The 26,738-nt window shown below is 37.7% G+C and overlaps 1 protein-coding gene across 2 annotated transcripts in view; it reads right to left on the reverse strand.

Moving 5' to 3' along the window:
• The window catches only part of LOC110462419 (cysteine-rich DPF motif domain-containing protein 1-like), a 91,353-nt gene that overhangs the window by 52,171 nt on the left and 12,444 nt on the right, over positions 1–26,738 (reverse strand). The window contains exons 2-4 of one of the 2 annotated variants that reach the window (XM_021516367.1): positions 10,422–10,530; positions 9,533–9,616; positions 8,598–8,613 (exon numbers count right to left, since the gene is read on the reverse strand). In XM_021516367.1, coding sequence (XP_021372042.1) covers positions 8,598–8,613; positions 9,533–9,616; positions 10,422–10,530 — 209 coding nt within the window. The remainder of the gene's footprint in view (positions 1–8,597; positions 8,614–9,532; positions 9,617–10,421; positions 10,531–26,738) is intronic. The other variant, XM_021516366.1, reaches the window with a different exon arrangement.

Raw genomic sequence — 26,738 nt, forward strand, 5'->3', positions numbered from 1 at the left:
AAAAATAACAACACTTTGTCAGGACCATGAGGCGATCATTCCTACCAACTTTCAGTTCAATCGGTCCAGCAGAACTTGACTTTAAGTTTGAAATAGGTTTTCAAAATGGCGGCCGTGGCGGCCATATTGGATTTCTGATCGACCCGAAAAATAACAACACTTTGTCAGGACCATGAGGCGATCATTCCTACCAACTTTCAGTTCAATCGGTCCAGCAGAACTTGACTTTAAGTTTGAAATAGGTTTTCAAAATGGCGGCCGTGGCGGCCATATTGGATTTCTGATCGACCCGAAAAATAACAACACTTTGTCAGGACCATGAGGCGATCATTCCTATCAACTTTCAGTTCAATCGGCCCAGCAGAACTTGACTTTAAGTTTGAAATGTAAAATGTTAACGGACGACGGACGACGGACGACGGACGACGGACGACGTACGACGGACGACGGACGACGGACGACGACGGACGAAAACGGATAGCAATAGGTCACTTGAGCTAAAGCTCAGGTGACCTAAAAATCAGAAAGGTTTGTCCTTTGGTGTAGGGAAGGTGTTTAGCCCCGTACCATCTGTACCGGTCACATTCCGGTACTAAATTCAATATATATTTATAAATATCTACTTATGTTTATGCCTATTATCATTGTTGACATTTAATTGTAAATGTATGACGGGAGAAGGCTGTGATAAATTGTGCCCCATCCCTTGTTCAATTTTATTGGCAACAAATATGTTTAAAGTTAAATAAATTTAAATTCTGAATATTGGCAAGCTTGCGATTAACTTCTGATGATGAATGATTACTGTTCAATAAGTTTGAATACGGACTTAGAAATCATATTACTTGGTTTCATAGCGCGGTAAGAAAAGTTGCAGTTGCCTGAAGGCCCCTCTCTGGGGGCCCCTCTGGAAACCGTTTCATCTCGCTCAGATCACTTGTGTTTACTGCCTAGTCAGGTGATGTTATCGGCGCTATTTTTAGCAGGGCTTTCCCGAACAATTCAAGTGGTCAAACTGGACATTTGGAACGGACTATGTATATGGGAATAGCGAGGTAACATAAGTGGAAGTGCATACAATACATAAATTCATTAAAAAAAATATGGCTCTTCACGTGATGTCCCTTTAAGGACATGCTAGGTTTTGAAAGTGGAGGAAAGCCAGAGTACCCGGAGGAAAACCACCAACCTGTGGTGGAGAGCTACATGCTAGTGGTTGCAGAATGTCTGACGTCTTAACCACGGCGGTCCCTGTACAGTACAAAACATAGGAATACTTGTTGGGGATTTCATAAGGAACAGTTTTACCAAGTTTGATGTCTATCAGCTCAATGCATGCTTCTGAGGAAGATGCATGACAGACAAAGACAGATGACGATAGCTCATATGAGCAATTAAGTGAGCTAATCATTTCAAGCACAATAGGTATATAGCTTCTGATACAAGAAAACACTTCTCACAAAACAATGACATGGAACCAAATTACTTCCAGGAGGTCATTCATAAAGCATATGCAGAAAGATCTGTTTTGGGTATCGGCTTCAAATGTACCTTATATCGGCTTCACATGTACTTTATATCAGCTTCAAATGTACCTTATATCGGCTTCACATGTACTTTATATCAGCTTCAAATGTACCTTATATCGGCTTCACATGTACCTTATATAGGCTTCACATGTACCTTATATCAGCTTCAAATGTACCTTATATCGGCTTCACATGTACTTTATATCAGCTTCAAATGTACCTTATATCGGCTTCACATGTACCTTATATTGGCTTCACATGTACCTTATATTGGCTTCACATGTACCTTATATCGGCTTCACATATATCGGATTCACATGTACCTTATATCGGATCTATTGTTCTGCTGTTGTGCATGTTATGTTTTGTCAGAGATAACATTCCTACCAGTAAGTGCACTTACTCTAAAATTAAAGAGTTTTGTCAAATATCAAGATCCCATTATATATGAATATTAGCACACATGAAAATACCTTGTCTCTAGAAAAAAATATTAGAATGCTCAGAGTTAGAAAAACCATTTCCATATTGTTGCATAGCCAGTCTGTGCTGGTAGTTAACTGCGAAGGAGAAATCTTCCTTAACAATTGTCACAAACACTGCCAACTCAGCAGCACATTTACAAAACAACATAGTACCTGCTGAGCCAGATTTAACAAGAGGCCCAATGGGCCTGCATCACTCACCTGGTATTAATCTCACACTTGTAATCTTAAAAGTGGACTAAAATACAGCTAGAGGCAGAATATCAGTGTGACCTTGAATGTCAAACAATGACATTAGGTTGAAAGTGGGTCAAGGTCATTCATTTGAACAAATTTGGTAGCCCTGATTGCTACATGCCAAATATCAGTACCCTGGGCCTTTTGGTTATTCAGAAGAAGTTGTTTGAAGATTTTAAGACATTTGACACATGTGACTCTGAAAGTTGGTCAAGGTAATTCATTTGAACAAATTTGGTAGCCCTGATTGCTACATGCCAAATATCAGTACCCTGGGCCTTTTGGTTATTCAGAAGAAATTGTTTGAAGATTTTAAGACATTTGACACATGTGACTATGAAAGTTGGTCAAGGTAATTCATTTGAACAAATTTGGTAGCCCTGATTGCTACATGCCAAATATCAGTACCCTGGGCCTTTTGGTTATTCAGAAGAAGTTGTTTGAAGATTTTAAGAGATTTGACACATGTGACTCTGAAAGTTGGTAAAGGTAATTCATTTGAACAAATTTGGTAGCCCTGATTGCTACATGCCAAATATCAGTACCCTGGGCCTTTTGGTTATTCAGAAGAAGTTGTTTGAAGATTTAAAGACATTTGACACATGTGACTCTGAAAGTTGGTAAAGGTAATTCATTTGAACAAATTTGGTAGCCCTGATTGCTACATGCCAAATATCAGTACCCTGGGCCTTTTGGTTATTCAGAAGAAGTTGTTTGAAGATTTAAAGACATTTGACACATGTGACTCTGAAAGTTGGTCAAGGTAATTCATTTGAACAAATTTGTTAGCCCTTCATCACAGCATGCTACTGGCCAAATATCATCACCTTAGGCCTCTTGGTTATTCAGAAGAAGTTGTGTAAAGGTTTTAAACGTATTTGACCCCTGTGACCTTGAATATAAGTCAAGGTCATTTATTTGAACAAACTTGGTAGCCCTTCATCCAAGCATGCTTCTGGGAAAATATCATCACCCTAGGCCTTTTGGTTACTGAGAAGAAGTTGTTTAAAGTGAAATGTTGACGACGGACGGACGGACGACGAACGTCCTTCGGGCCAGGTGAGGTAAAAAGGGCATTGTTAGTGGTTTTTCGCTAAATGACAGTGATTTGTATTTCACAATTTGGAATTATTCTTATTTTTCACAAGTGCACCATATAACATGCCCCATAAGAACTGAATATTGGACGATGAAATCTTGTTACCATGCCTACAACTGTGATATTTTCTATAAACTGTGAAATCTTTGAAATGCCTTCTTCCTGTTCTTGAAGACATACTGCTAGCTGAATTTACACAAACACAAACTTATTAGTATTCCTTTGTTTTTTTACATTATAAAATTACCAATCCAAATCCTCTAAACAATACGACCTAAACTTAATAGAAACCAGTTGATCAATTACCTTCAATCTGATTCATAGTTAAGCAGACATTAACAAGAATTTTGATGCACTGCTCTACAGACTAATGTTTACAGAGCTAAAAAGACACATGAAATTACATATACAGTGAAACCCCACACTCTCATTACTCAAGTACCCCGATTCCTCAAAGTGTTTGCTTGATCCCTACAGTGTTCTTCTGTATTCTTTGTTAATTAAACTCTCATTACTCGAACTGCCATTACTAGAATACCCTGTGTTCCTTAAACCTTATTATTTAACCTATCCATTCATATTCTTAAGAACTAGAAAACCTTTGGAGACATGTTTTCCCCGCAATGGTGTAAAAATACAACTGTAACTAGTATAAGATGTAGACATGTTACTTAAATGGTACATGTACAAGTAACATCCCAAAACTTCATCAAGGTAAACCACGTAAAACTAAAGCCTTAAGCTGGACACTTGGAACTTTAAGGAGGAAATTGTATGGATGCAAGTTATTATATACAAGAGGCCCAGAGGGCCTGTATCGCTCACATGGATACCTAAGCAATCATGGCAAAATATTCTCCAAATGAGATCAAGGGAATATGCCAGACCCCAAGGTCAATCCTTGTAGCATAGCTATATTAGATTTTTCATGCCCAGCAATTTTATGTATGGTTATGGGGTGGGGATCTCAACTGTTTCCAAGCTTTGACTCAGAAACTAGGTCCCTAGAGTTGTGGCCAGACCCCAGGATCGATTCTAATATCGTGACTGCATTTGTCTCTTTTTGCCAAGCATTTGTATATATAGTTTTGGGGTGGGGATCTCAACCGTTTCAAAGTTATGACCCAGGGGCCAAGTCTGCAAGGGTGGGGCAGACCCTGGGATCAATTCTAATGTCATGACTGCATTCGTCTCTTTATGCCCAACAATTGTATATATAGTTTTGGGGTGGGGATATTAACCATTTCAAAGTTATGACCCAGGGGTTAAGTCTCCAAGGGTGGGGCAGTCCCCAAGGCCAACCTGGAAGCATATGTGCAATCATCTCTTTATACTCAGCAATTGTATATATACGGTTATAGGGTGGGGCTCTCAACTGTTTCCAAGCTGTGACTAAGAAACTAGGTCCCTAGGGGTTCGGTCAGACCCCAGGGTCTATTCTGATATCATGATTGCATTCGTCTCTTTATGCCCAGCATTTGTATATATAGTTTTGGGGTGGGGATCTCAACCGTTTTAAAGTTATGGCCCAGGGACTATGTCTCCAAGGGTGGGGCCAGACCCTAGGGACATCCTGGAAGCAAATGTGCATTCTTCTCTTTATACTCAGCAATTGTATATATGGTTATATGGTGGGGATCTCAACCATTTCCAAGTAATACATTTTATTGGCCCCACCCCTTAGCCCGGGGGGTCAGCCCCACCATTTGTACAATTTTGAATCCCTGCCTCCCATGAATACTTCCGACCAAATATGATCAATATCCATGGCATAGTTCTGCAGAAGAAGTCATTTATAGCAATATAACCAAATTGCCCCCTTTTGGCCCCGCCCCTCAGCCCCCTGGGGGGTCAGCCCAACCGTTTGTACAATTTTGAATCTCCACCACCTAGAGATGCTTCCAGTCAAATAAGGTTGATATCCATCACTTAGTTCCAGAGAAGAAGTCACTTAAAGCAGTATAGCCAAATACCCTTTTTGGCCCTGCCCCTCAGCCCCCTGGGGGGTCAGCCACACCATTTGTACAATTTTAAATCCCTGCCTCCCAGGAATGCTTTTGATCAAATATGATTGATATCCAGTGCACAGTTCTACAGAAGAAGTCGTTTGTAGCAATATAGCCAAATTGCCCCCTTTTGGCCCCGCCCCTTAGCCCCCTGGGGAGTCAGCCCCACCATTTGTACAATTTTGAATCACCACCACCTAGGGATGCTTCCAGTCAAATATGGTTGATATCCACTTCTTAGTTCCAGAGAAGAAGTCGCTTAAAGCAATATGGGCAAATTGACCCCTTTTGGCCCCGCCCCTCAGCCCCCTGGGGGGTCAGCCCCATTATTTGTATAATTTTGAATCTCCACCACCTAGGGATGCTTCCAGTCAAATTTAGTTTAATTCCAACCAGTGGTTAGAAAGAAGAAGTCGTTTAAAGAAATTGTTGACGTACGGACGACGGGCGGACGACGGACGCCACGGTATGGCATAAGCTCACCTTGGTCCTTCGGACCAGGTGAGCTAATAAGCTAAAGGCAAATAGGACACATAGTTTCATACAAAAAGAGTGATAAATTGAACCAAATACACACAAAGTCTTTATAATTAATTTATTTTTCATTAATTCAAATCCTGATGAGAGTTGTCTACCTTTAAAAAAATCGGAACTTTTTGCAGAGGGATATAATTTATACAGTGACAGTTATTTTCTTTACTATACCAAAAACGATGGAATTCAATTAAATTACTATATTAAATTGTCAATTTACTGTTCTTTTATGGAACAAAATTACTCTCAATCATGTACACTTTGAACATAATTTCATTGCCTGCATACGCATTGTATATTTACATGTCATGTGCATATGTAACCATAGGCTATCGCATGGTATGCCTTTACCAAGTGCAAGCACATGCACTTGCATTTTATAGGGATATTATCTTGATATTACAATAGCTCTGCATTTGTGAAATGATTTATCTGACAGAGCGTAACTCGCTCGACAACAAAAGTCGTAGCGACCACTACTATTAGCACGTGCACATATGTACAGGTGAGGTTAGAAAACAAAATGCATCAGTCTGAATTCCATGCGCCTCATATACGACCTTCTTGAAGTCGTCTGATCTAATGTCAGTGTTTTCCCGTGAGTTAATTAATGTCTTTGTATCATAAGCTTTATTTATGAAGAACGTGTGATTGCACATTTCCAAGTTAAGTCTCGATAACGGGTGTTGACATATTATCATCATGCACATGTACCATTGTTTACCTGGTGTTACTATAATTTACACTACGTTAAAGGAATGACCGATTCGCAATACGGAAATGACGACACGAAAATACGACAAGAAAAACATGTGTTTTACGAAGGGTGGGAAGTCCTTAAGCCCCCATTCCACAGGGACCGCCACGTAAAGCTTAAGGCGTAAGCTGTAGACTTGTAACTATAAGCCCCCCATTCCACGAGGACCACCACGTAAAAATAAAGGCGTAAGCTGTAAATTTGTATTTATAAGCAGGTATAAATGCAGGAAATGAAAGTTAGTACCCTTTTTTCGAAATAGGTAAACTATGTGCTGTAGGTGCATGTCTGACCTGTCCAGTGAGGGTTATTTATTATAGACGCTTCAAATTGACCACTGGATAGGCATTAGAATAAATTCATGTTTGTGTGACTGTTAAGACATTGTATACTATAAACAGGGCTAGCTGTAAACAGTAGCATTAACGATTCACATGAACACAGGGAAAATGAAATAAATCACTCTGTCGTGGAACTGACGGAAAAGAAAAACAAAATGGAACCAAGACAGATACTTTTGTGGTAGTATTTGGTTACAAGTGTGGAAATTTTAAACTGAAATAGGGGAAGATAAAGCCAAATCTGGAGAGGAAAATTGACCAATATATCATCCATGATTAGCCCCCCATTCCACGGGGACAACCAAGTAAAACTTAAGCCGTAAGATGCAGTCTTGTAACTGTTAACCCTCCATTCTATGGGAACCATATTGTAACTGTAACTATTTACAGAATTTGTACGGAAGGACGGACGGAGTGCAAACCTGTAGTCCCCCCATCCCCGCCCCCTGAGGACAGGTAAGGCTATAGTAAAATGTTATCTTAACACAAACCTTACAAATAACAGCGTGATGACAGTCATAATGTAGACTGTATGCTTTGAAATTTTGTTTTCTGTAAGTTTTAAAATTTCAAGAAAAACAATATATCAAATCATTAAGGTTTGAATAATTAAGCCAGGATGTCCAAATCAGACTGTCTTTTTATTCAGCCTTAAGCTTTGAAGAAACAATATGTGCAGTACAAAGAGCAATAACTCTTGTTGAAGTTCCAAAATAGGACAGTTCTATAGTAATGCAAGAGTTGCTTCCCTTCACTACAACCTAAAAAAATGTTTCACTTAGATTCAGGGTAGTTTTAATTCAATGTCATCAGTTCAAAAATATCACATAATTACTGTCTTGTTCAGTAAATTTACAATGTTTTTATTCACACACCTAAATGCTGCTCCTTTCTGAAATTAAATGTCTGTTTCATGCACAAATACCTAAATATAACTGTTTCGATTTATTTAGATTTGCAAGCCTATTAAATCTAGACTAGACAAGCTGTGAGACATTTCATTTTATCTATGTATTCAAAATTTGTTTGCAAAAGATATAATAACCAGATCACAAATCTCTCCTTCATGCACATCTACATATGGTGTTCTTTCCCAGTGCCAAGTTACAAAAATATTCAACAAATGGTTAGGAGGAGTTATATTTACAAAGTTTCTGGAGTAGAAATTAAAGTTTAAAGGGCCATGACTCCAGAAAAAAATAGTTGAATTGCCAATTCATTTCTTCATGCACATCTGCAGATGATTTAATAATAATAATAGTAATAATTGGAGGTTCTTATATACCGCTTTATCACAACCTAGTTCGTAGGTCGTCTCAAAGCGGTTCACAAATTATTATTCGTTGTTATAGGGCCTTTGCAACCAGCCAATAAATTTCTCAACTCCCTGGGGAGCATACAGCCGGGGCTGCCATTTCGGCGCTAACAGCTAGCATTCAACAATTCTAGCACTGCCCAACCACGTACTCATTTACAGCTGAGTAGACTGGAACAAGCGGAGTAAAGTATCTTACTCAAAGATACAACACATTGCCGTGCCGTGGCGCGAACCCGCAACCCTTCGGTCACGAGCTCGGCGTCCTACCACTGGACTACCGTGCCTCCTTACCTTTCACTGTGCCAAGCTATGAAAAAATAAAAAACAGTTTAGGAGGTGTTGCGCTTGAGGTTCATGAACAGAAGGACGGACAGAGTGATTCATATATACCCTCTCAAACTTTGTTTGTGAGGGGTGTATTTAGTCAGTCCAGATAACAAGGGACACAACAACAACTGATGCGTGCAGGAATTGAACCTACAGTAAAACCTGTGGCAATAGCTGCATTACCAACCATCTTATTAAACCCCTTGTGTTTGATTTAGTGTTTGGTGACATATATCAGGGTAACAACAAAGTTTTTAAAAGCACTGGGCTTTCAGGCAAGTGGATATAAACAAGTACTTGCCCATTTGTATAATATATCTCGGTGCAAAATATATCCTATACACACAGGTATATTTCACAAAATTATCCTTCATAATATTATGGTCTTTTAACAGAAAACAGCTCTTTATGAGTCCATTGCTTATTTGCTGAGTACTTATACAGTATGCAGTGAATATAGTAATATTTAAAAGAAATTTAGCACTGATCCATTGGATAAGACTTATCATAAGTAGACATTAGTTTTCATTTGCCCACAGAGCGTGTCTACTGACCAAGGGTCATTGGATTAGGTATTTTTCTTGCTGTGGATATATATATAATAAATAAGTCCTTGGGAAGGAAAACATAAAATAAAAACATAAATCTTTCAGATCGTCAGCTAGGCCTTTCTGCCTTCTAGGGCTTCTTCAGGCGGATTGATGTTTATTTATCACCGTTGGTTATATGACGTCATCATATATTTTTTAAATATATATATAGGAGTAAGAAAAGGATCATCTATGGTTGACATTATTAAGTAGTTTTATAAGGTGTAAATCATTATAGTTTACACCCAATAGTCTTAATACAAGAAATGTAAGTATGATAAATCGTTCTCAGATCTACTGGTGACTTACCTGTCGGATTTCCATGGGAAGCTCGTTTATGTTCTTCTCAACACAATCAAGGCAGAATCTTTTTGTGTAAAATATGCTACAACTCTGAAAAAGCGGGAAAAACAAAAGTTTAATTTAATTTCACTAAGTGTGTGTAATAAAATAGGGTGATAAGCTGTTGTGTAACTTGTGTTTTGAAATGGTGCAATTGTTTTATTATAGATGATATAAATTGTATTGTTATTATATAATAACTGTATTTACTAGACATTTATCGAGCATTAAGTACGATTATAAACATAGTACTGTAACATCAATAAAAGGTATGTGTTTTCTGAATGATTGAACTTTAATCCTCAGACCAGACTAAGTAGTATCACACTTTGACAACTTAAGAAGTCTCTGTACCACTGCCAAAAACTGTTAATATACATTGGAAACTCATAACACCATATGCCCCAAACTACTTTGTGGTAGGGCATGAAATAAAAACAACAAAGTTTGAATAGTTACATATATAAATTACAAAGTTATTGAAAATTATTGAACTGTTATCGAACAACTCAATCCATCGCACGAAACCTTTTATACTCAGCCCCCACCCCACCATTTCTTTGGTTTGTTTGCGATTTACATCCTATTAACAGCTTTGGTCATTTAAGGACATGCCAGGTTTTGGTGGTGATGGAAAGCCGCAGTTCTCGGTGACTGCCCCGATTAGGTCTTGAACCAGCGACCCAGTGGTTGAGGGCTCGTGGTAGCAGAATATCAGACGACTCAACCACTTGCCCCCACCCCCCCACACACACACCATCTCATCTCACTTAATCTCACTTGAACTATTACTTATCAATCCACTTAATATTTTACTAAAATTATACTATTTCCTTCATATTGTTAGTTTACCTACCGTTGAGCAACAGACAGACAGCTTACAATGGTGACAGTGAGAGCCAAGTGTGATAATTCCACAATCAGAAGAAAAAGGGTCCTTCTTTATATAGGCTTCTTCCAGTAATCTGAAAATACAAGAGATCGAAAGGGCCTGTATCACTCACCTGGATATTTGAGCAATCAAAGCAATATATTTTTATCCAGGAAATAGGTCAAGGTCATTTATGTGAGGAACCAACAGTACTCCATCCAAAAAACCTACTGGCTAAACATCATGACCATTGGCCTGGTCTTACTGAACTTGAGATATTTAAAGATTTTTTTACCCATTATATAGCCTGTGTTTGCCTTTAATCCAAACCACCACTCAAAGTTTGCCTTTAATCTTGGCGCAGTTTTAATATTAGAAAAAATATTTGCACTACTGTTCTACATAACCAGCATTAGTGTCATGGCTCTAGACCCTATGGTTTTTATGATGTTTTTTAAAATTATCATTAACTAAGGTTACCAGGTACTCAGGTTTTAAGAGCCATTGAAACAAAATGAGGCCCAATGGCCAGTATTGCTCACCTCTTATTTAATACAGTTAGCAAACACCTCTTGTAGTGCACCCAATTATCAAATACAATTCATTTCAACAAACTTGATAGCCGGAAAGCTAACATCATAGATTAAATATCATTAACCCTTCACCCAGGGCCTTTAGATCTCGGTTAGCTTTCGTATTTTACTAATACCTTTTCATAGTTGGTAAAATTAATTTATCCCAGCATGCTAGAGGCCAATTTTAGCTATTCTATGCATGCTACATGCCAATTTTAGCTATTCTAGATATGCTAGTGGCCAATTTTAGCTATTCTAGGTATGCTAGAGACCAATTTTAGCTTTTCTAGGTATTAAGGACTTAGATTTCACATTAACGTTTTTTACACATTTTAAAAACCTCCTTAAAATTATCTTAGAGGACTTGTAGATATTCAAAACATCACCTTCACTTACAGTCAGTGATGTGTCCAGTACAGAGGACTTAGCTCCTAATGAGACCTTTAACGTGCAGGATCAACAATGCACGGAGGAAACTGCTTCCTGGAAAAAGGAGAGCTACAGGTCAAAAAACACAACACTGATAATTGGTTCATCACTGTTAAAAGGAATACAGACACGTGGCATTTAAAACACAGATATAAGGACACTGAGAGGAGCCCAAATATCTACCATTACAAACCCTGTACAAGTATTGGACCTAAACCAGTACAAGGACATTATTATTCTTGTAGGAGGAAATGACCTTAGTAGTGGACACAGTCTGCACAATATTGAAACAGACTATGATCATCTCCTGTCCATGCCGATGCATCAGAGCCATGCTGACATACATGTGTCAGGGATACCACCACGAATGGAAGTGGAGGTCGTGCCCCTAAATCACCTACTAGAGGATCTGTGTGAAGCAAACAGCATTCAGTTCATCAGGCAACTTTTAATTAATATAACCAGCAAAACACACTTCCACAGGGATAGGATTCACCATACAAACACAGGGACTGGTGTGTTATTGAGGAACATCAATGAGTATATACATATTCTCAAGCAGGTAAAGAGAACAAGCAGCTTTAACTTTCACAAACCAGCACCCAATGAATCATATCATGGAGGCAATTCCCATTTCACACAAGAAAAGGAACAATACTGTGGTTATTGTGGTGAACCAAACCACATTACCAGAGCATGCAGACATGGCAAAGATGTGCTCTGCCATGACTGTGGCAAATATGGACACAGGGAGAAATTTTGTAAACTATATCAATGAAGGGGTGGCAAAGAAGACAAAGCCATCACTCGGATACATAGTGATTCCTCCTTGAACTTTGCCAAAAGAAACATATTTGACATTCTTCACACAATCAAGATATGTGACACTTGTCAAAATGATCACTGTACATGTTGTAAATGTATTTTGACATTAGATAACCATATGAAAGTTTCCCTTGAGGCCACACAAGTACATATAGATTCTTATGTTTTGTCTGATGTTGATAAGTATACATCATTTTACTTTTATCTAACTTTTACATGCTTTGTATTATCTATAATACTTAATAGCGATAAAATCACTCATCCTGCTTTCAACTATGATACTAATGGCTCATATTAATTACAACAGTCTCATCATTCATCATGTCCTGATCATAACCAAATATCTTCTACTGTCACAACTGAAAATCAAGATGTGTGTGAGAACTAATGCTACAAATCTAGTGAACCTATTTCAAATCCATATTCAGTTCCCCTGAGTAATAATCATAATGATGAGACTACATTTGGACTTGTAAAGAACGGCTTAAGAAAAGCCAATCTAAATCTGCAACACCTGAAACCTAAACTAGAAGATCTGAAACTAACTTTGCAGGAGAAACGATCCGTAGATATTCTAGGTATTCGTGAAACATTTCTTTCGGAAACTGATGATGGTGATTGCCTACACATCAATGGTTTTGAGTTTGAAAGAAGAGATCAAATTGGATAAAAAGGAGGAGGTGTCATGGTTTATATATCAAATTAAATCAAATTCCAGAGACGCAAAGATCTAGAATTCAGTGAGGTGGAAAGTATAATATTGGCTCCAAATAGATCTTCCCTGCTCTAATCCTATCTTGCTATGCTCTGTATATAGACCTCCAAGTTCTAACAGTGACTGGATTGATCATTTTGAGAAAGAGCTGATGCAAGCCACTGATTTCAAAAATAGTGAAATAATTATTGCAGGTGACCTGAACATAGATTATTTGAAATCACCTCCACAAAGATGGTTACACTGTTTTGAATTATATCACTTTGAGCAAGTTATATCTAAAGCTACTAGAATCACAGAAACCTCAGAAACATTAATTGACCACATTTATACTAACAGGCCAGAAAATCTATATGAATTTCAAGTTCCAAATTATGCCTTCAGTGAGCATTATCCAATATGTGTTACTAGACAATCAGTCCAGCTTCCAAAAAAGAGTAGCCATATTGAAATGATATACAGAGATTTTAAGAAGTTTAATGAGGAACACTTTCTAAATGAACTTGTAAGGGAACCTTTTAATGACTTAATGTACGAACTTGACCCTAACACAGCTCTTGACAAATGGTATCACTTATTTAATAAAGTTATAGACAGGCATGCTCCCATAAAAACAAAACGTGTTAAGCAGCAATTAAAACCAAGTTGGTTAACAACAGAAATCAATGAAGCCCGGCATCTGAGAGATTCTTATCATAGAAATAAAGACTGGACAAATTATCGACTATGGAGAAACAAAGTTACATGTTTAATATCAAAAGCAAAAGAGTCTTTTTATAAGCAAGCTATTGAAGAAAACAAAACTTCAAGTCAGGTTTGGAAGTATTTGAATGAACTGAAATCTAAAAAGTCTATATCACCACCATCACAACTACAATTTGAAAACAAAACAGTAACATCTACAACCGATATAGTGAATACTTTCAATCAATTCTTTAGTGAACTTTCAGAAAAGTTAGGCATAAATGAAAACACCTCTAATCCCGAAGAGTACTTTTTCGATACCATAAGATTAAATGGATCTCCTTTTAATTTGAAACCCATATCAGAATTAGATGTGTATGAAGCATTAATATCTCTTAACACCAACAAAGCAGCTGGACTTGATGGCATTGGACCTCGTCTCTTAAAAATATCAGTACCAGTTATCACCAGATCAGTTATGCATATTATCAACTTAAGTATTACAAGTAATGTATATCCTAATCACTTTAAATGTGCAAAAGTAACACCAATTTATAAACATGGTTCAAAGATCGAATGACCCTGGAAATTATAGACCCATATCAATTTTACCAACATTGTCAAAATTACTTGAACGACATGATGCAAAACAACTGTACACCTATCTAAATAATAATGATCTCCTAAACCAGGCACAATCAGGTTTCCGTCCAGGTCACTCCTGTCAAACTGCCCTCACAACTTTGATGAAAGCTCCATCAGTTGGTTCACCTCGTATCTAAGGCAAAGAAGCCAACAAGTGTGCATAGGAAGTGCCAAATCAAGCATAGCATGTTAAAAATGGTGTCCCAGGTTCTGTCCTAGGGCCATTACTTTTTATAATTTTCATAAATGATCTCCCTTTTAATACTCAATCATCGCAAGTTATCTTTTTGCTGATGACACCACACTTCATGTTTCTGGACCTAATTTACAAGTTATACAGTCAAAACTTGCTGAAGACCTATATAATGTAGAAAAATGGTGTGAACAAAACAAAATGCTGCTAAATGAAAACAAAACTAAAGCCATGTTAGAATGAAATATGAAATCACTTGCTTAAATTTCAAAATAAATAATATCCCTATTGAAAATGTCTCAAGCCACAAACTTTTAGGAGCCAAGTTAGCATTGCTTATTCAAATAAGGAAGTATTTGCCTCAGAATACCAGAATACTGTACTATAATGCTTATATTTTGCCACTACTGGATTACTGTATAACTATATGGGGAAATTGTTCCAAACAAAACTTAGATAGAGTGCTAAAATTACAAAAAATACCAGCACGAATCTTCCTCAGTGAACCATCAGATGCACCATCTAAACCACTTTTTGAAACTACAGAGGCTAGAAATTAATAAAAGGGTGAATTATCACAAAGCTGTACTGATATATAAATCAATTAATGGATTAACACCTAAATACCTCAAGAATTTATTTGTCCATCCTCCATCTAATTATACTTTACGTTCTACAGCAGATAGAGAACTGATCCAACCCAAACCTAAGATAGAACTATATAATATTTTGTTTCCGGTAACCCTAACCTTACCTGATTTTTCAGTGTCTAACCCAAAAGATTTTTAGTTAATTTTCAAAGAAGCACGGTTAAAGTCAAGATCACTCTCCTATATAACCCATATAAAGTTATTTCTTAAAATGAAATTGATTACGTACCCTCCCCAACAAGTTACAGGAAACACACTATTTTCTGTCTGGCCTTAAACTTCTGAGAGAGAGCATGCGCTAGAGGAATATGGAAGCTTTCACCAAAAGAAAAGAGTTTTTTACCTGTAAAGAGACATTCTAGAGCACATTTGTAGCTAAAATTACGTCGCATAGTACATTAATTTTAACCCCAGTGTACTAATGTTTGCCATCATGTAGTGTTTCCACCCGGTAAACGCTTAAGTATCCAACCCCAACACACCACCTTGTCCCTTCGTTCAAAATTCCAAGATGGCAGCCTCCATGTTTGTTATGATTTTCATTCTGTCACTCAGCACCTACATTTGTGCACCAAGGCAAGTTGATCATACTAATGACCCAGTCCTCACCCACTCATCATTTGTGCTTTACAAACTGCAGAGGAACATATTTCTATGCATCAACCATCCAAAACCCAACTGGTCATTGCATACATTGGCAACTATCCTAGCGCGTGACGTCGAGTTGAACCCTGGTCCTCGTAACATTAATGCCAGCATCTACCCGTGTGGGCAGTGCGACATGCCAGTTACGTGGTCATGTGAAGGTATATGTTGCGATGATTTTAATGTTTGGCTTTATAGGTCATGCATGGCACTTTGTGCTGGAGATTAAGAACTACTCCAGCGGTCGAATGTTCAATGGCTATGTTGCAGATGTGATAGTATCAATGTCAGTAGTTTTACTTTTAGAAGCTATGATATAGACACTGGAAACTATTACACACCTTACACTACTAAACTGTAATCCATTAAAAGTCCATTAAAAACCCATTGACCCACTAAAACACACCATTAATTCCTATTTGAAATTTTTAATGGTCATTAATGAATTCCCATTAACTTTGGCAAATATACGGAAATACCAATTAAAAAGTCATTAAAAATATTAATAATGGTCATTAATTGCCTCCCTTTTTTGTTTAATGGCCACTAGTTGATTAAGCCAAGATGTGTGATTTTATTTAAAGGCAATTAACAAGGCAACTGCATCAGTTCTTGTAGGTAATGGTCATGATTATTTGGAATCATGGCCATTAACAAGGCAACTGTATCAGTTCTTGTAGGTAATGGTCATGAATATTTGGAATTAAAGTAATTTTTCATAATACAGATGTAATGGCCATGAAAGAATTATGTTGCCGTCAATGACTTAAATCTGAAGTTTTGAAATGTGTATTATACATGCTATATACATACAGTATGAATGGACAATAATTATAAGCTATGTTAAGTAAATAGAAATGTTGATTCAACCATGATATTCAACATAGATAGTTTTGTGTTATAAGATTATTTTGTTAGAAAAAAAGACTTGTGTATTTCTAAATAACTAAATTACATTTTGTTGTTACCTTTTATGAAGTTGATAATTTATTTCAGATACATGATTTCCTCCAATGCAAGTACATAATTAGTGGGTGTTTTTTTTGGCTCTTGTGAAATTGAATTAAGAGGAAAAAACAGTCAGTAAATCAGTGATCGAGCCCAAGGTTTAATAGTAAAAAACAACAGGACAAAAAGACAACAGATAAAAGAAAAGGCAAAACACAAAAACAGGACAACATGAACCATAACAACCAGAGATAAGATCAGGTGTTCCACATTATTATTTCTACTCCACATGTGACAGGAGGTCATGTCAAATGGATCTGTCAAATGATGGCAATGACCAAAATTAAACAACTTATAAGAAGAGAGTCTTCAGCCTGGAATTGGGAAACCCTTGGTTGTGTTGAAGCTATTATTGGTTATTATAACAAGAGGCCCATGGGCCTTAATGGTCACCTGAGTCTACAGTATTTTTATTTTTTTGTTGAAATATGTACCAATTTGAGTAAAAAATAGTATAATGTTAACTAAGATCAGCCTATTAGAATTTAGTAGCAAAATAGCGGCCATGGCAGCCAAATTGTATTTCAGATTGACCCGAAAAATAACAACACTTTGTCAGGACCATGAGGCGATCATTCCTACCAACTTTCAGTTCAATCGGTCCAGCAGAACTTGACTTTAAGTTTGAAATAGGTTTTCAAAATGGCGGCCGTGGCGGCCATATTGGATTTCTGATCGACCCGAAAAATAACAACACTTTGTCAGGACCATGAGGCGATCATTCCTACCAACTTTCAGTTCAATCGGTCCAGCAGAACTTGACTTTAAGTTTGAAATAGGTTTTCAAAATGGCGGCCGTGGCGGCCATATTGGATTTCTGATCGACCCGAAAAATAACAACACTTTGTCAGGACCATGAGGCGATCATTCCTACCAACTTTCAGTTCAATCGGCCCAGCAGAACTTGACTTTAAGTTTGAAATGTAAAATGTTAACGGACGATGGACGACAGACGACGGACGACGACGGACGAAAACGGATAGCAATAGGTCACTTGAGCTAAAGCTCAGGTGACCTAAAAAGATAGATCTATGCATGAATGGATTTATAGTAGAACATGCTCTTGGCTATCTTATCAACTGCAATGTGAAAACTCCAGACCCAAGAGATATACTGGAATGTTCCCACTAAAAAATGGGAAATTAACAATCAATGTAACCTTCATATGTTTATTTCTCTTTCTGTAAACATCTGTGGACACAATTGTTCACAACACATCAAATTCAAGCTAGGGCGGTTAGCAAAAAGGGTATTAAACGGATATACAGTAAAAGACGGCCAGGTCACAAAATACACCAGACCGATCTCTGAACTAGTTGTGCTGCTCAGTGGTTGATTTGTGACAATTGTCAAACTGTGAACAATGTTTAATTAATATGTGAAACGCTTCCAGTTATTTGACACCATTGGTAAACGTGGAATCTAACTCTACTTGAACTATTGAAAGTCGTATCTTTAGTTTACAAATTCCCAGTGACATTTTAGTTGTATAGCGATTGCACCTGCAATCGGGTGGGGAGTGTCATGTTACAAAAAAGAACATTTATTTTAAGTAGTGATTTATTTGTAGAATACATAAGTATGAAGTATTGAGTTCACCTCAGCAATTGTAATATGTGTGAAGTACATCGATATGGTATTTTCCAGATTTATCTACCCGGTTGAGTAGGTTATTATTTTATACGCCTTTCCAGACATTATCGTCCGCAGTTTAGTATTGCCTCAGAGCTTTAGCAGACACCATTTTAGAAACACATGGTACCACCATATACATAGAAAGATTTTTACATCTGCAGCAACGAATAGGGTAACTATTGACAAATATGTGTTACATGTTTCTTCTAGTCGTTACACATTGAAGTAATATTGCACATTTGTCATACACGACATGTCAAATTAAGTTGAATTTATCTAATTTCTCGTTCAGTGTTTATAAGCTTACTCTATCGTGTTAGAGTAAGGGTACGTGATTTCGTACAGGACGTGATTTCATACATTAAATATTTATTTTCTATTTTTCAAACGATCACTTTCGATGGAGGAATAAAATTGCTCCAACAGCAAACCACCGCTATCGTCCTTCTTCATTGATGCTAAATATAAATTTCCCAAATAACCTCGTTTTCAAAACGAAACTAGCGAGTCGAGCTTAAAAAAAAAAATAATAATATTTATTCAGGTAAAAATAGGCATATTACAGTACATACATATCACAGAGTAGGGTAAAGTACAATATTAAACAAGAGGCCCATGGGCCTAAACGGTCACCTGAGTCTACAGTATTTATTTTTGTTGTTGAAATATGTACCAATTTGAGTAAAAAATAGTATAATGTTAACTTAACTTTGTCAGGACCATGAGCTGATCATTCCTAGACCAATTTTAAGTGAGATCGGCCTATTAGAACTTAGTAGCAAAATAGCGGCCATGGCAGCCAAATTGTATTTCTGATTGACCCGAAAAATAACAACACTTTGTCAGGACCATGAGGCGATCATTCCTACCAACTTTCAGTTCAATCGGCCCAGCAGAACTTGACTTTAAGTTTGAAATGTAAAATGTTAACGGACGACGGACGACGACGGACGAAAACGGATAGCAATAGGTCACTTGAGCTAAAGCTCAGGTGACCTAAAAAGTACTTCTATCTTAAAATAACAACATAAAGCACTGGTTAATATATGAGATCAATAGATTGGAATTTTTATCTAAATTGCAGCCTTTTACCTAGAATAACCCAAAATCCTAGATAAAAGCTGAGCTATCGTCTGCAGAATGGGCCCAATGTAACTTTAAAGCATTATTTAAAACAGAATCTAGCCAATTTTCTTGTGATCACTTTGAGATCATTTATATGAAACAATATTTTACTATTTGCATCAAGAAGATATCAAAAAGAAGCTCAAATATAATAAAAAACGGCGTTTTTTTAACGTACACACCCTCTCAATGACAGCACCTATCGTAGGGAACAGCCATTATTTCGAAACTAATCTAAAATATTTGTTTGTTTTTGGCCTCAAAGTTAAACCTTCTGGAGCATTGAAATTGTTTTATAAAACATCCAATGAAATAATTGCTACTAGAATATGTTAGTTATCAATATAGTTGATATTTTTCCACAAAAGGGTCGATGTCACCACCAACAAAGGACATGTTTTTTATAAAAAAATCATAATTTGTTCAAAAAACATTTCTGGTCTATAAAAATCGACAAATCTGAATGAAATATATTGAATTCATACGACATATACTTATATTCGCTTTATTTACTTAGAATAGCACATTTGTAGAGTGTAAGAAATCACGTCCCCAACTGCCGCGAAATGTGTAAGTAAATGATGGTAAAAGAAAGATCCCCTCACAGTAAATTTCTACGCATATGACGTCACATTACCGCATATATCGCAGATTGTATACATCTTTTAGGTCAATTAAAGTAGATTCGATCTTCTTGGAGATGTATTGGTAAAAAAAAAAGGTAAATCTGTTTCAAAAGTGTACGAAATCAGGTACCCTCACTCTAGTATGAATGTGTGTTTGTATATTTGTTATATATATCCACGGATATTTTTTTCATGTATGTAGAATAAATTAGTTTTTGTAATTTTATAAAGGTCCATGTATAACGATACAAATTGGAGAATTTAATACTGGAACAGACAGACAGCTGTATGTTGAATCAACATTGTCATTTATGAACAATGCAACTGTTTACTTGAAAATTGGGATGTAGTGGATTTTCAAGTTCCATTTGGTAGTTTAATTATTCTGGTTTCCTCCACCAATAAACATGTACATGTACAATGTATGCAGTCACGTTGATCTTATAATCATATGCAACTGAAAAAGATTTTTTTTTAAATTATGCAACTAAATATACCAGTACATATATGTTTGTAGTTGGTTTTCCTTAACATGTAGCTTGTACTTCTGCTAGCACTTTGATTAAAAAAGGGTTCCTTGAATAGAACTATATATATATATATAGTCTTGTCAATTTGTCAAATGATGCATCATGCATAACACATCATTGTGCAATTCAAGGTATCCTGTCTTAATATGCGTTTCTTGCATATAATACAATATATATGTCACTGTTTATCTAATCCCATGGCCATGAGAAATGTAATGGCCATGATTGGTTTTCATTGTTTTTGCAGTTTAAAAATTCATGGCCATTGCACTTTGGTGGGTGGTGAAATAGTAATGGCCATTATCTTATCTTATGATAATGGCCATTAAACTGCCCATTAATTGATTCAAAAAGTTAATGGGCCATTAAAACTGGCACGTTTTAATGGTTATTTCATGGCCATTAATGTGCACCTTTTAATGGCTTATTAATGGGTTTTTAATAGCATGTGGTCATGGGTTTTTAATGGACAGTTAATGGTACACTGTTTGGTAGTGTTATCCAAGACTCGAAATCACGTCACACTCTTTGGCATCTTCCGTGTTCAGCAAAATTAAAAGCCAGCAGCCAAAACTCATTGAATTGATCGATCCTCTATGAGATCATCGCATAACCGTTACTTGACTAAATCAAGTGTTCCGCCTATAACATGTCGACCCAAGTGAAACCTTCGTATATTGAATGTAAACTGTAGGAGTGTCGCTGACAAGAAATTGGAATCTACTGCATCTCTTGAATATCAATCACCAGACATAATGTGCGGTACAGAATCGTGGCTACGAGGAATTCAGCCTGGTAAAAATCCATCTGTAGAGGCAATTAAGTCTAGCGAGATTTTTCCAAGTCACTACAAGGTATACCAAAATGATAAGGATCAAGCTCCGTTGGTAGAGGAGTATTTGTGTTGGTCCATGAGGATATTATATCAGAAGAACAAATGGAGTATGTCACAAAATGTGAGGTTGAATGGATAAAAATTTACCTGAAAGGAAATAAAGAACTGTTTATTGGTTCATTTTATATGCCCCAAAGGAGATGACTTATCTTGAGGAATTAGAAAAATCCATGAAACTTATAACTGCAAAGAAAGATGTGATTCTGTGTTGGGACTTTAATTGTCCAAACATTGATTGGCCATCCCTTTCCTTCAACTCACCAAATGTTAGGGCTGTCCATCAAGCACTCGTCGACCTCTCCATATGTTTTAATCTAAATCAAGTGCACAAAGTGCCAACAAGACAGGACAACATTTTGGACCTTATATTAACGACAAATCCATCCCTAGTTAAGAGCTCAACATCTGTCCTTGGTATATCAGACCATGCTATCGTTGTGATGGACTCTCATACTAAGCCATTCTATAACACGCAACACTGAGGAAAAGGTTTATATTCCGAAAAGCAAATTGGGATTCTCTTGAAGCAAAGTGTGCGGATATATCTAACACCATCAGAAAACAACACTTAGATGAAATGAGCGTCAATACCCTCTGGCATACTTTAACATCATCTCTACATGAGGAGATTGAAGGTAACATAGAGGACCGTCAAACAAAGGTGCTCAATCGTCACCTCTGACACTTGCTCCGTCAGAAAACACAATTGTACAGCCAAGCGTGGAAGACAGGGCAGTGGGATAATTACAGATAATTCCAACGAGAGTGTAAGAGAGAGTTCAGGAAAGCAGAGTGGACCTATATGTCAATGAGGTAATACAGGATGGGTTAGCAAATAACGACAGCAAACCATTCTGGAATTATGTTAAATCCAGGAAACAGGACAACATGGGAGCATCACCACTGAAGAAAGAGTGACAATAAAACAAAGGCTGAATTGCTAGTGGAGCAATTTAGCTCGGTCTTCACAGAGAGACAACTAGGACTATATGCCTGACACATCCTGTTTTGTTCCAAAGAGGAAGGAGTCCTAAAGCTTCTGAATAACATCAACATGGCTAAGGCAACAGGCCCTGACAACGTCCCGAATGTAGTTTTAAAGGAATGTGCGCCCCAGCTTGCTCCCTGCATAACAACAATTTTCCAACTTTTTAACAAATTTAAACCATGGATTTAGAACTGGATATTCGTGTGAAACCCAACTGGCAATAACTATAGATGATCTTTTGATAAAGGACTCCAGACAGATATAGTCATACTACATTTTTCCAAAGCTTTTGATACTGTTTCGCACGACAAATTACTTCACAAACTTTACTCCTACTGCATACGCAGGAAACTCCATCACTGGATCCGATCATTTCTATGTGATAGATCCATGCGCATAGTAATCGAGGGAGAAACGCCGACAGACACTGATGTAGACTGTAGTGTACCACAAGGAACGGTATTGGGCCCTTAATTATCCTCTTCCTCTGCCATATAAATGACTTGCCAGATTTGCAGACAACTGTCTGCTGTACAGAGTCATCAGGAAATACATGTACCAGGCTCACATAATCCTGCAGAAAGACCTACAACAGCTCAAGATCTGGGGCACGAGGTTCAATACCTCTTTGTATTATATTCTCAGTGTTCGACAGAAAACTACATACTTCTATTAATTAAACAATCAAATCCTAAAGGAGGTAATCAAAGCTGTGACCTGGAATATGGGTGAAGGTCATTCATTTGAACAAACTTAGTAGCCCTTCATCCCAGCATGCTACTGGCCAAATAGCATCACCCTGGGCATTTTGGTTATTCATCAGAAGTTGCTTAAAGTGTTTAACATATTTGACCCCTGTGACCTTGACTATGAAAGAAGGTAATTTATTTGAACAAACTTGGTAGCCCTTTATCCCAGCATGCTACTGGCCCAATATCATCACCCTGGGCATTTTGGTTAATCAGAAGAAGTTGTTTTAAAGGTTTTTAACATATTTGACCCCTGTGACCTTGAATATCAGTCAGGGTCATTCATTTGAACAACTTGGTACCCTTTACGACAGCATGCTACCGGCCAAATATCATCATCCTAGGCCTTTTGATTACTGAGAAAAAGTTGTTTAAGGTTTTGAGCATATTTGACCCCTGTGACCTTGAACATAAGACAAGGTCATTTATTTGAACAAACTTGGTAGCCCTTTTTCCCATCATGTTACTCGCTAAATATCATCATCCTAGGCCTTTTGGTTATTCAGAAGAAGTGGTTATAAGATTTTAACATATTGGACCCCTGTGACCTTGAAAATTCATGAAGGTCATTCATTTGAACAAACTTGGTAGCCCTTCATCCCAGCATGCTACTGGCCAAATATCATCATCCTAGGCCTTTTGATTACTGAGAAGAAGTTGTTTTAAAGTAAAAGGTTCAAGCCAGACAGATGAACGACAGACGGACAACAGAGGCCACACCACGGCCCTTCCGGCAGGTGAGCTAAAAACAGCAGACCAACAATACTATTATAGAAACTATTTCTTCATCAGAACAATACAAGACTGAAACCAACTTAAAGAATCCTCTGTTAGTGCTCCATCTGTGAATTTTTTTGGACTTCTCTTTCTAAATACTAAAACTACCTAAAAGCTCTCACTCCTCCCTTGATTAAATACCAGTATTGGTGCCTTCAATGTACACATTCAGATTCAGAACTTTATAGACATCTACGATCTAGTGTGGTCTTGTAATGATAAGAGCCTTTGGCGCCCAAACAAAGCTCTTTATAGTAACACATGCGTGCGTAAACAGAGTTGCTTCCTCTTGCTACACATTGCCTTTAAATTTTTTCGTCCGTAAGTAGACGACCAGTGGGGAAACCGGAAGTGTATCATTTGGCACCATTTACCAGTGAGTGTCATACCTCGTTGACAGTTACAAAGTTTGAAATTCAATCCGGTGTTTCAGGATGGAACAGGAATTGAGACTACATATCGATATAACGACAATCTCAGTTACATCAAAGTATTACAATGTTTTTTTAATTTTCCTTTTTTAACTAACATCTCTATACATTTACTTAGACTAATCATCAAATATGTAATACGCACTTTTTTCTATAGCAAGTACCAACAGTTTCACCCCCCCCCCCCCCCCCCCAACTTATCTGTCATTCTTTTTGTGCCCTGATGGAAGCACGCAGAGGATTTAATCTTAATGTGGGAGGAAGCTGGAGTCTCTGTAGATTACCTGCGTGGTCAGACAGGTGACCGGGATTGAATCCGCCAATCTTTGTGAAGAAAAGCGCACTATCAACTGCGCCACCCGACCAATCCTATATGCTACGCACAAGAACAATTATCTACTTTAGCTTTGACTGGAAGAAAATGGCGTCAATGTTTCCACTATTGGGCCGTCCCTCTGCCCCCAGGAGGGCCACACTCGCTGTTTATATGCAATTGAGTCCATTTTGCCCAAGGATGCTCCAGACTAAGTAAGGATAAAATCCCTTAATCCATATGGTAGAAGAAGGATTTTAAAGGTTTTATCTCTATTTCCACTATTGCATGGGCCCCGCCCCTCTGCTCCCAGGGGGGGTCACACCCACCATTTATACAAAATTGAGTCCCCTTTGCCCAAGGATGCTCTAAACCAAATATGGACCAATTCCTTTTATTCACAGAAGCAGAAGGATTTAAAAGAAGAATTTGCTATATTCCCCCTATTAGCCACCGCCCCTCAGGCCCCTAGGGGGCCAGATGCACCATTTATACAAAATTGGTTCCTCTTCACCAAAGGATGCTCCACACCGAATATGGACCAAATCCTATCATTCCTACAGAAGATGAAGAATTTCCTATGTTACCCCTATTTGGCCCCGCCCCTCTGCCCCCAGGGGGGCCACAATCACTGTTTATACAAAATTGATTCCCCTTGGCCCAAGGATGCTCCAGACTAAATAAGGATAAAATCCCATAATCCCTATGGTAGAAGAAGGATTTTAAAGGTTTTACCTCTATTTCCCCTATTGGGCCCCGCACTTCTGCTCCACACCAACTATTTATACAAATTGAGTCCCCTTTGCACAAGGATGCTCTAAACCAAATATGGACCAATTCCTTTCATTCCTACAGAAGATCGAGAAGGATTTTAAAGAATTTGCTATATTTCCCCTATTGGGCCCCGCCCCTCAAGCCCCTAGGGGACCAGACTAAACGTTTATACAAAATTGGTTCTTCTTCACCTAAGGAAGCTAAACACCAAATATGGACCAAACCCTTACATTCCTACAGAAGATCGAGAAGGATTTTAAAGAATTTGCTATATTACACCTATTTGGCCCCACCCCTCAGGCCCTGGGAGGCCAGACCTACCGTTTACCAGGGAATATAAAAAAAAAAAATCTTCACCCAAGGATGCTCCACACCAAATCCTTTCATTCCTTCAGAAGAAGGTTTTAAAAGAAGAATTTGCTATATTCCCCCTATTGGGCCCGCCCCTCCGGCCCCTGGGGGTCTGGACCCACCGTTTATACAAATTGTTTCCCCTTCACCCAAGGATGCTCCACACCAAATCTTGTTGAAATCCGCTCAGTGTTTCACGAGTGTGAAGTTGACGGACAACGCACTATCACATAAGCTCACCGGTTCTTCAAACTAAAATTGGCAGAACTTGCTCCGGTCTTCCCTATTGTTATGTCGGTCTTTATTTCATTAGAGTTTGTGTTTAATTGTTATTCCTCGACTTGCCGATTTTATGCCTTTTCATATTATATTGATAGTTTAAAAATGTTTTAGGTGTGTACCTGTGGCTGTGCTATATACAACAAGAGGCCCAGAGGGCCTGTATCGCTCACCTGAATATAATTAAAGTAATTGGTATGAAGTAAAGATATAGCACTCCATGGTAGGTGCTGTTAGTACATATGAAATTTCAGAAAGATCCATCCAGTACTTGAGATATAGAGAACAAACTTCAAACAGAGCCCCACCCCTATGCCCCTACGGGGGTCATACCCACCAATTATACAAAATTGAGTCACCGTCACCCAAGGATGCTCCACACTAAATAAGGATAAAATCCCTTAATCCCGATGGTCGGAGAAGGATTTTAAAGGTTTTACCTCTATTTTTCCTATTGGGC

This window comes from Mizuhopecten yessoensis, unplaced genomic scaffold (assembly GCF_002113885.1).
Source record: "Mizuhopecten yessoensis strain PY_sf001 unplaced genomic scaffold, ASM211388v2 scaffold10795, whole genome shotgun sequence".
In the NCBI taxonomy this organism is placed as follows: Eukaryota; Metazoa; Mollusca; class Bivalvia; order Pectinida; family Pectinidae; genus Mizuhopecten; species Mizuhopecten yessoensis.